This window comes from Notolepis coatsorum (genome assembly GCF_963971535.1).
Source record: "Notolepis coatsorum genome assembly, chromosome: 1".
Lineage (NCBI taxonomy): Eukaryota > Metazoa > Chordata > Actinopteri > Aulopiformes > Paralepididae > Notolepis > Notolepis coatsorum.
Window position 1 is genome coordinate 71,627,315 of NC_140165.1, and position 14,218 is coordinate 71,641,532.

At 42.2% G+C, this 14,218-nt stretch overlaps 1 protein-coding gene across 1 annotated transcript in view; it reads right to left on the bottom strand.

Moving 5' to 3' along the window:
- tmem209 (transmembrane protein 209) overlaps nucleotides 1-14,218 on the bottom strand; it is a 95,879-nt gene that overhangs the window by 67,577 nt on the left and 14,084 nt on the right. Inside the window, exons 4-5 of the mRNA XM_084335637.1 lie at nucleotides 13,539-13,670; nucleotides 2,523-2,740 (exon numbers count right to left, since the gene is read on the bottom strand). Coding sequence (XP_084191763.1) covers nucleotides 2,523-2,740; nucleotides 13,539-13,670 — 350 coding nt within the window. The remainder of the gene's footprint in view (nucleotides 1-2,522; nucleotides 2,741-13,538; nucleotides 13,671-14,218) is intronic.

Genomic DNA, 14,218 nt, shown 5'->3' on the forward strand with positions numbered 1-14,218 from the left:
GAACGAAGCTTCGAAGTATTTAAGACAGCCCTAATTATTAGTTGTACTGTCACTTTAGGTGGTGGGCATGTTCACAGGGATCCGGCGGTAATGGGAGTGTTCTTATGGAGTTTCATTCGCCTTTTCACATTGTTGACAGTTCACGGAGAGAGGGGGTGAGAGTAGGAGCGCATAATTTCTTTTGACCGCAAGCAATATTGAAAGCACGCAATAGCGCAAGCCGCGCAATATTGAAAGCATGCAAGCCTCGCAAGCCGCGCAATATTGAAAGCACTAGCGCAAGCCACATGCAAGATAGTTATAGGAACGTGAGCGTGAACATTAACTCTATAGTATTATTAGAACGCATCAGTATCAGAATATTAGTGTATGTAATTTAGTGTATTGTGTTGCTTCATGAAGAGAAGGAATAAAAGCCTTGAAAAGTACTTTCTGGACGTGGAACGGAGTTATTTCACTAGGCGCGTCAATTGCTTGAACTCCTCTACTCAGCCCCTCTGCACAACTTGTCTATGACAGTCTACTGCCGCAACATAGTCAAAAGAAAGTAAGCAAGCAAACAAAAGCGTTGATAAAAGGAAATCAACTATTATTGACATTACGGATTCCTCGAGTCGCTTCGGGGCGCTGATCTTGAGGGCATCACTGGGACGCCTGGATCATCGCTGCATTGGAGGAGCGCCATCACTTCAGAAGGCCTGACACGCAGACCAGCAATAGAAAGCTAAGTAACTTGTTTTATTCAACTGTGAAGCCTTTCGTGTTAAAAAACAGTGTGAATTCGTTACTCTGCTTGTCCATTGGGGACCTGTTGTTGACTGGCTGCGTCGTTTTGCGCCCATGGATGTTGCGCGGCCTACTAAGCGGCAGCTAATTGATTGATGGATTGATTGTTCATTAAAGAGGACTGGATTATTGAATAATTGCATTTGAGCTATTGAAAAATGGCATCAGGAGGAACAAGTGTTGATACTAATGGCTCAAAAATTGATGGGCAAAAAAGAGAAATTAAACTCACTGCCAAAGCGTCTGCCTATAAATTTGAGACACTTCATAAAGAACGTCACGCAAAGGTTCGCAAAATGAAAGGTCTTATGAAGGCATTAAAGCAGCTTATGGAAGATAATAACAATGCTTCACAGGTGCAGTCTGAAGTAGGTATCAGTTTCCTTTTTTTCCTCCCTCAGATTAACACATGCGAGATGGGCGACCCACAGGAACACGCGCGTTTCGTCATCTTGCTCAGCTCAGCTCTGACTGAGAGGGGGAAAGACAGGCAGCCCTGCCCTCTGCTGGCGTGTGCTGTGCACTACAATCAACTCTGTGTTAGTGTAATAGAAAGAAACGCATCTGTGATTTGGCGCATAGTCTGTGACGTCACGGTATTGAAAATCATACCGACGGGATTTCGAAATACCCTGGTATACCGTAATACCATCCAAGCCTAACCACTAGCCCAGCTTAGCACAAATTAATGGAAGTGGATAGGGACCACTAGCTTAGCTTAGCACAAATTAATGGAAGTGGATACGGACCACTAGCTTAGCTTAGCACAAATTAATGGAAGTGGATACTGACCACTAGCCTAGCTTAGCACAAATTAATGAGTGGATACAGACCACTAGCCTAGCTTAGCACAAATTAATGGGAGTGGATACGGACCACTAGCCTAGCTTAGCACAAATTAATGGGAGTGGATCTGGACCACTAGCCTAGCTTAGCACACATTAATGGATCTGGACCACTAGCCTAGCTTAGCACACATTAATGGATCTGGACCACTAGCTTAGCACACATTAATGGATCTGGACCACTAGCTTAGCACACATTAATGGATCTGGACCTGCTGGGCTGTGTCTGCTGTAAATGTTGGCGTGTTCCTTTACGCCGTCGCTTGACCATATCACTGAAGTCAAATTAACCCTTTCACTGCCACACGACAGCCGGTTAACCCTTTCACTGTGACAATACAGAAGGTTAACCCTTTACTATCACACAACCGACGGCGATGCTCCATCATTAGCGCGGATGCAGAGCTAATGATGCTAATGATGGAGCATCACCGTCGGTTGTGTGATAGTAAAGGGTTAACCTTCTGTCGTGTGGCAGTGAAAGGGTAAATTACATTTAAAGGAAACCTCCAACATTTTGGGACATTAGCTTACCGTCTTCTCCAGAGAGAGACAAGAAGATAGATACCAGTCTCCTCTCTGTGCGTTCAGTAGAAAGCTGGCTGCACGTTAGCCTAGCTTAGCACAATGAATGGAAGCGGACATGACCGGGTAGCCTAGCCATTGTCCAACTAACACCTCTCCCGAAGGCTAACCGGCACTGTCCGCTTCCATTCATTGTGCTAAGCTAGGCTAACGTGCAGCCAGATAGCTTTCGCACAGAGAGGAGACTGGTATCTATCTTCTTGTCTCTCTCTGGAGAAGACGGTAAGCTGATGTCCCAAAATGTTGGAGGTTTCCTTTAATGAATCAACAATCAACCAATCAATCAACCAATCAATGGGAGCCTACCATTCCGAAGGCCAGGGAGGAGGGGAAGCCGGCGCTGCCTGGGCTGGAGCTCAGCGGGGGGCTGTAGCCCGGGACGCAGCTGGGGGAGAACTTGGGGTTGCTGGAGCGCGAGGGGCTGAAGCTGAGCACGCTCTGGCCCTGCAGCGAGGAGGTGGCCTGGGCAGGGGGCGGGGCCTCCTTCTGCTCTGGCTTCTGGGGGGGAGGAGTCACCTGGATGTCTGAAACACACAACAGGAACTACCTTTATATTAGGTTTGCCCTGAGTGGGAGGTTCCAAGGGTCGAAGTGGGTATCAAACAGGAGGGAAGACTGTCAGGTTTTAAACTGTGGAGACCAAACAGAGAAGGTAAAGACGACTTTGAACTGTTGAATAGTAATCCAGAACTATTTTATTGCACTGTAAAAAAAAATGTAATCTACTCTATTCTACTATTTTATCTTACTCTTTTTATTATTGTCTATTTAAAACTGAATCAAACCATAAACAAGGTGGCCTGTTGGGATGTTGGATCCTAATGTGGAAAACTGTGATTTTATATGTCTGCACTTTATGTGCTCATTTTATGCCTGTCTATTTTCTGTTGTGAAGCACTTTGAGCTGCAGTTTCTGTATGAAAGGTGTTATACAAATAAAGTTTATTATTATAATTATTATTAATTATTATACAATGGCAGGGCTCTACAGTACGACCATATTGCTTGCATATTCCCCTAGAAATATGTGTGCGAAACGGAAAAATCAATTACTCGCACGGTGTGCGACTCAAGATTACAGCCTCAATCGTGCTTTTTTCTCCGCTATAATCGTTCAAAAACTACAAGTCCCACATTGCACTCAAGCCAACGGTCCAATCACAGTAGAGTGACGTGACTGGTTTAAAAAAAAAAGGGGGGGGGGGTGTCCAATCGGAAGCTCTCATTTTCTCTTTTACTTCCCGAGAGTCCGCCATTGTGATATGCGAGCGTTTTCTGAGACACAAGTAACATTAAGTTAATGTAATATTCTAGTCTTACCAATAGCAATAGATTTGAGAACACCTAGATGTATCGATAGCAATAGTAATATAACGTTAATGCAACAAAACGAATGCCTTGCTTTGTTAATCATAACGTTGATGCAGTAGCGTATGCGTTGTGTTGGCTGTAACGGACATGACAATAACATAACGTGTACACATTAAAATTGCGATAATCGATTATAACATTTTCAAATCGATGCAGTTGAATTTTCCCCTTAGGATCGATGCATTGCGATGCATTGTTACACCCCTACACCAAAGTAACTGGCCCACTGTGTATGTGTGTACAGCTAACTTGGCTAGCGTTATCAACACGCAGAGGTGGGCAATAGGGTCCAGCTGCAGCGCCGGACGGCCAGAGTGCAAGTGGTGTGACGTAATTGTCAGAATCGACTGTCAATCAATGGTCTACCCTACCTGACACGCAAACTCATAAACAATGTTTCTGTACTGGAGGTGTACAGTATTTCAATAGGCAACCCTGAAAGGATTATTTTTCTAGAAGAGCAACACTAGCTCCCACCTCTACTGATGGCCCTGGTGGTAATGCCAGTGTCTCCTTTTTGTTCAATGTCACTGCCTTTCTTATTAGGCCTAGTTGTTGGCTACAACTTTGCCACAGTAGGCATTAATCACTTAATTAATAGTTCAAATGTCTGTGTCCCATTCCCGTTTGCACACGCAGATACACACACGCACACAGTGGGCCAGTGACTTTGGTGGTATGTGCTATTGCACAGATGTGTGTCCCGTTCCCGTTTGCACATGCACGCACAGTACAAATATACATTTAGTTTAAAAAAAAAAAAAAAAAAAAAAATCCTTGAAATATTTTAACTGTGCTCCTAAATATTTGTGGGTGCTCCTAAATTTCTTTGTGCTCCAAATTTTTTTAATTTAGGAGCACATGTGCTCCTTGGGAAAAAGGTTAGCGTAGAGCCCTGAATGGCATGCAAATTTCTCTATTCTGATTGGCTGAAAAAACAGTCAAGTTAGATGTGGTTATTTCTTATAACAGACGCTCGCGATCCTAGAACCCGCCCACAACCGAATTACAATCACTCCGCCAGTTCGACTTTTTAGGAAAAACCAAGATGGCGGACCATAATCTTTTTTTTTTATCCACTTTTTCTCCCATTTTCTATATTTTCTCCCATCCCAATTTCGTATCATCCAATTCAACCCTCCCCTGTCACGGACGCTGTTTCTTGCCTCCCACAAGCCGGCTGCAATGTGGACTAAGTCATACATAGCACAAGTCCCCTCCGGTACTTGAGGTAACAGCAGTCGCATCTTTTCACCTGCGCAGCTCGATCTCTCAGTGGCGAGGAGTAACGCGTGGGAGGCTCACGCTGCCCTCGACACTTCCTGATTCTACTGCACAGGCGCACCAACCGACCTGTAGGAGTCGCTGTCCACAACGCCCGATCCCCACCCATCAGTTTCCCACCCCCTAATACGGCCAATGTGTATTAGTACGGACGACCAGCTAAACTGAAAGCAAATGTGGAGCGCTGGGCTCGAACTGACGAGCCCAGCGTCTCCAGCATTTCGTGGCGAGTGCCTTGCCCACTACGCCACGTAGCCGCCCGCGGACCATAATCTTTACGAATGGATGTGTTGAAAGCATCATAACGACTAATTCAAAAACGATTCTGTCACGGTGAATGGGTTAGTTTCTTACACAATGTTGGATTATGTAATTGGTGGGTCATGAGTAATTGTGGAACAAAATATAAATCACGGGAAGTCTGTTGTTAGATGCCATTCGTCAAAATAATACTGTTAATAAAATGTTCAAGCAATCAATCAATCAAACCAATAACACACGCTCACGCGGAGGTGCGCTGTTGTAAGTGAGCGTGGGTTATTGAATTGATTGAAATTTGTATTAATGTCCGCCTTGTTTCGAACTGGTTAGGCTTAGGCCCTCTTTCAAAGTGGGTTATGCTTAGAGTTTATCTTTAGAGCAGGGCGATAGACCACCAGCCCTGATTCCAAACTCTAAGCATAACCGACTTCGAAAGAGGGCCTAAGCCTAACCAGTTTGAAACAAGGCGGACATTAATAAAATGTTCAATCAATCAATCAATCAATCAATTCAATAACCCACGCTCACTTAAAACAGTGCACCTCCCAGCTGCTTCTATAGAAAGTAGGTTCAACTTCTTTTTCTATTTTTTTACCTACTTTCTATAGAAGCATCTAAGAATGAAGTTCTTAACAGTTCTTAACCAGTTAGAAACAAGGCAGACAATAATAACATTTTAAATCAATCAATCAAATCAATAACACACGGTCACTTCATTCATGCCTTGAAACAGCGCACCTCCGAGCTGCTTCCACACGAAGGCAACTTATCTTTTTTTTTTACTACTTTTTCTGCGGATGGTTGTCAATAAATCTTCAATTAATGTGTGTTTATTGTATAGCAATAAGGTTGGATGAATTCGGCCATTGTATAAAAAGCATTACATCACGAGACAGAGTGTGTTATAGAAATTAGATCACGCCTATGGGGGTCTAACGACTCTCGGCTGCGCCTCGGGCCTAACAACCACCCATAGGCGTGACCTAATTTCTATAACCCACTGTCTCGTGATGTAATGCTTAATCAAACTGTCAAAATCCTCTTTTCTACCACCTTCGCAACTTTGCAAAGATCAGGCCTTCTCTCTCTGTGTCACACCCTGTTGGTGCAAACACTGATCTCCTCGCATCTTGACTACTGCATCTCACTCCTCTAGAGCATTGGCAAGTAAAAAAAAGTTCAACACTAAAGACAACCTGGCTGTACCAAAACACAGTGGAAAAAACTGGAGGTAATGTAACGTTTATTATTACAAATGGTAACTGACTGTTTTGTTTGACGATTTCAGTGCCAGCAGGGGGAGCCAAAAATAGCGCTTGAGTGCCAGCGCTGTAGTCAATGGGAGGGCGATCACATTTGCTAACGCATAAACTATATCTTAAATTATGGCTATGTGTCTAATACACCTGTCGCTTATCAATGACTTATTTGCAGTCAACATTTTTCTGCCTATTTATGAAGCGTTTTCAAATAAACGCTAGATTATCGATAGTATATGTGTACTTATGCACGCTAGAGAAGCGGGCTGAAAAATGTATTATCTTATTTCCTGATCAGCACACACACACACATATGGGACACGCTGAGATATAGGTGAAAAGAGCTCTGATTATCCCAAGACTGGTCAAATAGATTCCTTACCTCAGATCAGATGTTTCCAATTCCTGATCGCCATTTCAAATATCGATCGCGTTTATTGATCCAACGCTGGGTACTGGCAACACATATTCCACGCTGTTCTGAGGGTGGGCAATGAGTGGGATCGTCTCCGGTTACATGCATGACAAGTAGGGATGGGTACCTTTCACATTTGAACCGATACCGGTACCGGTACCTGTGAATCGATACCGGTACCCAACGGTACCCTTTTTCGGTAAAAAATAAATAAAAAATTAATAATAAATAAATGTATTTGTTACTTTATTATTATTTACATCTTACTGATGTAAAGCACTTTGAACTGCAATCCCCTGTATGAAAGGTGCAATACAAATAAAGTTATTATTATTATTTACTTAGAACACACAAGTTAACACAAGTTACACAACACAACACACACGTATCTTTAAATAAATGTTATGTTTATTTAAAAAAATATGTTTAAAGGGGCTATGCATTATAAATGTCATTTTTCAGTCTCTAGCATTGTATTATAGTAATAGGAGTTCGTATCAATGTGTTTTAGGGTCTAAATACAATATATGCGGATTGCTGAGATTCAGCCCAGCCCCTTTCCTGGTCTAGTAAATCAGGTCATATTTTTTTTGAACGGCCAATACACGTCACACAGCCGCTGGGTAGCGCACAGTGATGCGATTGGCTCTGTGGTTGGAGCTAATGCCCGCCCTCTAACGCCCGCCCCCATTCTATCGATAATACAGAGGTGCCGAGAAAACGGAGTGCGGTCACTTGCATCTTCATATCTTCCACGATGAGCAAACCCAGCAAACCCCACAGGCCTTACAGGACATGTTCTGTTCCTGGCTGTAAAGCTAGTACTACTAATACGTCTTTGCACACTTTTCCCGTGGATGCCGAACTTCGCCAGCAATGGACAAAGTTCGTTTTTGGCGACCCTCCTAGTTCTGTCGCAACGTCTCATACTCGGGTTTGTACTGCACATTTTTCCGCCGAAGACGTTGTCAATCAAGGTCTTTTTTATGCTGGGGTGACATCCTGGATTCTTCTAAAGAAAGGTGTTGTGCCTACTATTCGTGACCCGACAGAAGTAGTAAGTAGATATGTCGTTCACGTGTGTGTGTGGGGAACCATTGTTTGGGGGGTGAGTACAATCTAACGTTTGTTTGTGTGTGTTCGACGGGACGCGACAGAAGTACACTGTATATAACTGCTGCTCTTTATAAAGTAACGTTATAGCAAACTATAGAAATTCATTATTACAATTGACATACAGTGCAGTTGTACCTACTATTCGGGAACCCCACAGAAGGGGGAACCATTGTTTGGGGGGTGAATACAATCTAACGTTAGTGTGTGTGTGTTCGACGGGACGCGACAGAAGTACACTGTATATAACTGCTGCTCTTTATAAAGTAACGTTATAGCAAACTATTGAAGCAAGCTAGTCATAATTAAAAACTGCTCAATACAAACACAACTAGTCAGAGGTAAACAAGGTAACGTTACTTATAGCAAGCTATCGAAGCAAAAGCTGGCTGATCGATCAAGTAAGTAACGTTACTCGCTCTTTCGGCAAGCCATTATACTAACGGTGTAATCAACTTACCAATCGGAAACTATTTGCAAGCCTCGCTGTTGCAAATCGACTTCTTCTTCTGAATCATATTGTGGGTCGCTCTCTGGATCCCAAACATAATGTACAGCCATGTTGTATTAGTTAGTAAAATCGGTATATGTTTTGCGTCTCGAAATAAAAACCCTTCACCTGAGACCTGAGACCTGAGAGGGAAGGACGGGGAGATGGGCGGAGCTATTTGGTGGGTGGCTGTCACTCAAAGCATTCTGCTAGTATGGGTGGAGCCAAGCCAATAACGGCTTGAAATCCTAAAACAGAAAAATGCTGGTTTTGAGTACTTGATTAGAAATATAAAACAATGATTATTTTTGGAATAAACCTTACAGATGTGTTACATAGACTCACAGGAATTGTGTAAAGTTGCCCAAATAGTGCTAGGAATAGCAATGCATAGCCCCTTTAACAAATTAAAGGTACACATCTATATATTTAACTTAAAAAAGAAATAAAGGTATTGTATTTTACAAACAAAGTATAAAACAAGGGTAAACAAACCACTCTAGCAGCAATGAACTCTTCTGCTGATCAATAAATACACATCTATATATTTAACTTAAAAAAGAAATAAAGGTATTGTATTTTACAAACAAAGTATAAAACAATGGTAAACAAACCACTCTAGCAGCAATGAACTCTTCTGCTGATCAATAATACACATCTATATATTTAAATAACAAATGAAAGTGTCTGCTGCTGTATTCTAGCAGTTCTTTTTCAAAAATATCAACATGTCCACTCTCTCTGGTAAGAGCCGAGCGCGCTCCACACTCACTGTGTCCCCGGCTGTGGAGAAGACCCGCTCTGAGGGTGTAGAGGAGGCCTGCACACACAGATATTTTTTTGCCAAGTTGGCCAGCATTGGCATCTGGTCCCTCTTCTGCCACCACCACAGGATAGGGTCTACTGAGCTCAGGACAGTAGGGAAGCTCTGATACACCTGTATCTCTTTCTTGGCCTTTCCAGCGGCTGAGGGGCCACTGGTGTCCACCATCACGGTCTCCAGCAGGGCCTGGTCTTCCTCTTCGAAGATGTCACACAGAGCTGAACGCTTTATCTTTTTTCCCAGTGCAGGGACTGCAGGCTGAAAATAGAAAAAGGCTTCATGATTCATCATTTCATCAAGCATTATTATGTTATTATCAGAACAAGTAGTACACTCTCCATATCTTACATCTGGTGCTGCTGCTGCCCCGTCTTCTGTATACCCATCCTCCTCCTCCTCCTGCAGCAGCTCTTCTTCTTGCTCCTCCTGCATCACATCCCCACCCTTTAAATAAAGCATACACAATAGCAAATTAAAACAATATGTACTAAGTATAGCATAGAACACATAAGTAAGTCTACTTTAATGATCATAGACAAACCTTGTTTCTGGTTGCCAGCATGACAGCTTCCTTCTCCAAGCGGGTCCAAACAGCCTCATCCTGAACCTTGGCTTTGAATCGAGGATCCAGGGCAGTAGCCTCCTCAAGGAACCGTTGAAGGTCATAATTTCTTTCTTCCTAACGTTTTTAAAAGTTTGGTAATTAATTTTAAATTTGAATAGTTAGCTGGCAGTACAAACACAAGTGATATAACTACTAAATGATTATAAATGAACTACATACTGTGTAGCGTGGGGAGAGGTCTGCCCAGACCTTCTCTTTAATGGCTCTCTTGAAGGCAGAATCGTCTTCCTCCACCTTAAACGTATCCTTAAGTTTGTCGAGGATGGGAAGGATCTGCCCGGCAGTGGCACTCTTGTCAGAGGACACACAGAGTGTACATTTGTAAAGGACCCTCATTGTGTCCATGAAGTCCTCACACCTCCTGATGTCATCATCTGACACTCTCTCCAGTCTGAGAAGAAAAGCACAAGTACAACATGCATGCATATGGTCCATTGGTCTCAGATTAAATATGTAATGGATTTATGTGACCATGGGGTGGTGCTGTTTATATAAGCGCCAGGTACACTGTAGGAGGTATGCTTGATCTGTTTATGGAGCCCAACCCAAGATATTCAGTTTGCACAGTGAAGCAAAATAAATAAAATGTTTGCAAGAAGAGCTGCCTGCATCGTATCATTGGAACACTGACACACAGCGAACGGTTTGGTCAATCATCTATACCTGTCTCTGTCCATTGCCCTCTTCAGCCGTGTGTCCATGGAAGCTGCCTGGATGGCAGGGTATTGCTCAATGAAGCGCTCTATCATCAGGAAGAGGCTGTTCCATCTTGTCCGCACATCTAACACGAGGGCATGTTCTGGAAGGCCTTTAGGAAAACAGACAAAAACAATACATTGCAATTAGCAAACTAAAGACATTATTTGGTTTGACTCTAGAAAATAGTATGAATATATGGAGGAATTGTGTTGGAATTTAAAAACAATACAAATAATTATACAAAAAACAAAAGAAATTGGATAAGTAAATATCCAATGATTTTTTCTTAGATTGACCTTTAACTTACCAAGGAGTCTCTGCTTTTCCTTTAAGACAGGCTTGGCGAGGCTGGCTTTCCTAAGCCACACCACGACGGCCCGTATCCTGGCAGACCATGCGGCAACTGTCTTCACAGTGTAGAGCTTCTGTGCTGCTACATTTAGAGTGTGGGCAAAACAGCCCATCTTCAACACGTTCAGCCTCTTCACAGCTACATCCATGTTGGCAGCGTTGTCAACTGTGATCGCAACCACTTTGGATTTCACCCCAAAATCATTGAGAATTGTGTCAATCTCCTCCGCTACAGCAGGCCCCGTCTGGGAGACATACACTGCACTGCAGGACTTTCTCCCTTAGCTCTGCCTCCACGATATAATGTACAGTGGCAGTGAGGTAGTGGTCTTGTGCCACACTGCTCCAACCATCAGCTGTCACGGCAACATGGTCAACTGCCCTCAGTTCCTCCTTCACATTCTCCTTCTCAACAGTATACCAGGCTGGTATCAACGTGTTGGAGAGAAGGTCTCTCGAAGGGGGGGGGGGGGGGGGGGGGGGGTATTTTGGGTTCAGGGTCCTTGTCATCTCCCTAAATAGAATTATGCAAGACAAAATACTATAAATAACTACAATCAGAATTGCAGCCATTTTGTATAAATAAAAAAAATACAGGAAAATATTTTAACGGGAGGACGGCGGGAGAGAAGGTTGAAATATTATTGCCAAGTAGTTTTCACATACAACAAGGAGGAATGACCTTTGGTCGTTTTCGGTGCAACATTAGGGGACAGACATTAAAGGCCAACTTGGCACTTGCAGGTTGTATTTTTGTTCAATAAACGATGTGACTAGGCCAACGGTGACTTTCATGAAGAGGGGGGAAAAAATAAATAATTAAATTAGATACCAATGATGTAAACTACCCATAATTGCAGAGTAGGGTTTAACCTGCAAGTTGGCCTTTAACAGACAGATAAATAATACAATAAAGGTGGAGTAAGATCTAATTAAATATGAATTAAGTTAAGCACAATATAATATAATTATGAAATAAAATATAGGCCAGGGCTGACTGTAACTGTAAATAAAGAGGTTGAATAAAATTATATGGGATATAATTATAAACTAAATTAAATATGCATTAGTAACTATCATTAGTAATTTAGCTTACTCTATTTCATCATGATCAGATCACAAACATAATCACTCATTTACTGGTGTGTGTGATATGTTACCTAAACCACGGGGTATCCACCAATGAGAAGGGCAACATCCCTTTAACGATGAACTCAGTCACTGCCCTGTGGCAGTCATCAACTCTCTGGCGGGGAAACCCCGTCATCTGAGCAAGAGTGAAGGGTGTAACAACATCTGCAGATGTCACTGTGACACAAGAGTGGGACAGAGAGCACCTGGTCAATGAAAGCAAGAGTAACACAAATTCCTTTTTTTTTTTTTTTTTTTTTTTTTTTTTTTATTATTGCAAAACAAAAATTATTAAAATTCAGTACTCAACACATAATGCATAATGAAACTATCAGTCAAGGTAACACAAATTCCTAATAGTCTTGGCTAGTAAGTTTTGCTAGTAAAAAGCTAACGTTTTACAAAAACCAAGACAGTGAAAAAAAAAGTTATCTCCAACATCAACGTATCCATAGTACTAACGCTAGCGAATTAATTAATTAATTACCTGGCGATGTTGATGCATCAGTGTCGGATGTATCTTCAATGCTGGCTGAAGGCTTGCTGGGTGCTGCTGATGCTGGCTTACTTTTCTTTGCATCAAAGATGCTACAATCTTCAGCTTTCAAATAGATGCCGTGTTTGACCAAGTGTTTCCTCAAGTTGCTGGTATTACCCTGCCCTGTTTTGCACATTGCTTTACAAATGTTGCAGAGAGCATTGTCAGTGTCTATTTTCACAAAGTGTAACCACACTTGCGACCGTTTTCTACTTGCCATATTGCCCCGACTGATTTACCTATAGTCAAATCCTAGGTAAACATGTATTGTGCGCAAGCGCAAATGCGCACATGCCGTGCGGTTTCGTTTAGCGATAAACGAAACATTGACGTCATTGGACTTAACATATATATATATAAAAAAAAAGGTGTATAAATTATTTTTTCTTAGAATATTCTTTTTAAAGAATAATAATACAAATCATATATTTTTTTTTTTTTTATATATATAAGTACCGACAACGGTATCTGACGTTACGCGATACTCGGTAGTACCGACGTGTTTCGGTTCGGTACCTCAAAAGAACCGAATTCGGTACCCATCCCTAATGACAAGTAAAATGTGGAATCCGGACTCTTTTTTTCCCATCCATTTCATTCAGTCCAATCCAATGGGGTGCAATACCATCCGGAGAGACGATAGGGGGCGGTATTTCCCTGTTCGAGCTCAGACAGATCCCCACTGGTAACGTGAGGCTAGATTGATGAAAAATGTATGGAAATCGATAATAAAAGAATAACGATTAAAAACTAGATTTCTCGTCGCTTGGCACTCAACGCATGGCATGAACTAACGAGATTTCTCGTAGCTGGCACTCAAAGTGTTAAGCATTGCGTATAACGCTATTGTAATGAGCTCAATAAAAGGATAATATTTTACCAGAATTTCTTTCATTTGAAATCAGCTCAGTTTGTTTTGTCCTGCCTCTGAATGTCTCTCTCTCTCTCTCTCTCCCTCTCACCTGAGTTCCTGAGGCCCAGGAGTCGGTGCTGCTCTGGAGACACAGCGATGCTGGAGGGAGCCATGGTGTACTTGAAGTACTTCCAGAAGTCAAACAGGGCGTTGAGGCTGAAGAGAGAAGCCAGGGCCAACTCTGTGGGAAAGGACAGCAACAGATTATCTTCACATAGGGGAAAAATCAATACAACAATATTTCCACCTGATCACAGCCAATTAACTCATCAGATTCTACCCCAAAGTAGAGCTGTCCTCAAAGCCTGTTTTTGGGATTCGAACTTTGGCAGGGTTTTTCGAACGGACGTTCAAACCTTCGTTTATAATCATGCAAAAAAAGTGCTCCTAAATATTTTTTATGGTTCAGTACTACTGTCGAGTCTCGACTTTACGCACATAGCGCACATTTACGCATATGGCGTACGTAGAACACATGCGCATATTTCTGAGGTAAAAAATGGTTAGTAAAAGCAGTAGTACCAATAGCGTTTGGATGGTAATCCATTTTATGAATCCATTTGTTGAAACAACATCTTTGTTGGCCGACAGCTCCTGCTATCTTAACACTTTGAGTGCCAACAACGAGAAATCTTGTTATTTCATGCCAACCGTTCAGTGCAAACGACGAGAAATCTCGTTATTAATCTGTATTTTTTTTATTAGCGATTTCCATTCATTTTTCATCAA